Source organism: Trachymyrmex cornetzi, unplaced genomic scaffold (genome assembly GCF_001594075.2).
Source record: "Trachymyrmex cornetzi isolate Tcor2-1 unplaced genomic scaffold, Tcor1.1 scaffold2637, whole genome shotgun sequence".
In the NCBI taxonomy this organism is placed as follows: domain Eukaryota; kingdom Metazoa; phylum Arthropoda; class Insecta; order Hymenoptera; family Formicidae; genus Trachymyrmex; species Trachymyrmex cornetzi.
Window position 1 is genome coordinate 1 of NW_017297310.1, and position 1,692 is coordinate 1,692.

At 34.5% G+C, this 1,692-nt stretch overlaps 1 protein-coding gene across 1 annotated transcript; it reads right to left on the minus strand.

Annotated features, from left to right (window-relative positions):
• Positions 1-179: 179 nt before the first annotated feature.
• On the minus strand, positions 180-1,481 carry LOC108761815 (matrix metalloproteinase-14-like). Its single transcript, XM_018508552.1, has 2 exons — positions 1,427-1,481; positions 180-1,333 (listed from the first exon to the last, which is right to left on the minus strand). The coding sequence occupies exons 1-2, from the start codon at positions 1,479-1,481 to the stop codon at positions 180-182; spliced, it is 1,209 nt and encodes a 402-aa protein (XP_018364054.1).
• Positions 1,482-1,692: the final 211 nt, after the last annotated feature.

Sequence of the window (1,692 nt, forward strand, 5' to 3'; positions counted from 1 at the left end):
TTTAAATAATATGATTTCGTTCGTGTAAGCTAAACACGTATCGTGGCGCAATGGTCACTTGTGTAATATCGCACTCGTGACACATGTATTATATATGTATTATATATGTATTTATATTTGTTATATATGTAACATATATATTAATAGTTTAGGTAATATATAATATGTTTATATATGTATTAACTATACTGAATGAATTGATTCAAGATATCTTGCAACTGTTGCAATAATCCATCTCTCGAACATTCAGTGTTAAGTATTTTTTTTATACTAAATTTATCCGCTTTTGTCACGGTTCTCTTGAATTCGATGTATTGGTAAAATTGTTGTTTCTTAGCAAAATAAATATTGCCATCCATATGTCGGAAAGCCATGGTTGGAGATGATGGTATTCCTGGAAATATTGATTGTAACGTTTGATATACATTAACAGTCAGAGTACATTCGTCTATTTGCGCCACATCGTTATCGTCGAAGATCACGTAAGTTTGTCCTTTGTGAGTATTTCTCGCGGTATTAATTACAACGTTTGGGGGAAATCCCAATTTTTTTAGATGTTTCTGCCAGCCTTCTTTTAATTTGAAACTGGGATAATTGACCATATAAACCATATCATTTATAAATAGCACTATTTCACCCGAAGGTCTTTGGTACGCGGCTGACAAAGAGAAATTTTTTGGGAGGAAATTCATATAAGTATTTAGCTCAAATGGTCCGTCATATTTGTTATCATTTATATTTATCGACCATGCGTAGCCTTGATACGTGACGAATATTCGATGATTTAATATTAATATAGTATCCACATATTGTAATTCACAGAGATCTATTTTGTCAGGTTTATTTGTTGGAATTTCAGTAATCGTTGTTGGTGGTTTTGTAGTAGTAGTTGTTGTTGTTGTTGTTATTCCTGGTTTGTTACTTCCGTATAGATGCTGAATCGCTAAAATATCCTCTAAGTTGAGTTTGACAGTTGTATTAGTATTTTTAGCAAACGCAAACATTGCGGAATCTTCGCGCGAACTGTGCATTAGTCCTAACGAATGTCCGATTTCATGTGTTAACGTATGAAGTAGACGTTCCGAGTTGAAAGATATTTTGCCGTCTAGGTATATGTGCCAGGCTTCTGCATTGTCAACATGTATTTCGGTGGTGTAATTAGGATCGTGTGAAGAATAAAACGCGTGAGCGAGTACTCCACCACGACCGTCGAATGAAGAGGGGCAAATTTCTGCGTTACGTTTGCGATCAACATATGTGTGAGTACCACTACGGTAAGATATTAAAATGTTAGGGTTTAATATTTTACGCTCGAATGTTAAGGATGAATTTGCTGCCCGAGAATGCGAATGCTGTAGTTTTTAAGACATTTGCATTTGCCAAAGTTACACGCGCGTAAGATTTATTTTCATCCATTTATGTATACCTGTATTGTGCTCATGATGTGGAATATCTGGGAGACCACATCGCGGTTTACGCATTTAATGTAACGTATGATCGTTCAATGTACCATCACCTTATACTTGATAATATTCTTGAAACAATAAAATAGCTTGTTTAATTTTTTCACTCCCGATCGATAATTGCGTATTGTTCCCAATGTTATTCAAATAACCATACTTTTGCAGATATAGAATTATTTCTGTATTTATATCTTGAGGAGAAGAAGAATTCATCGTTGTAGTCGTTGCC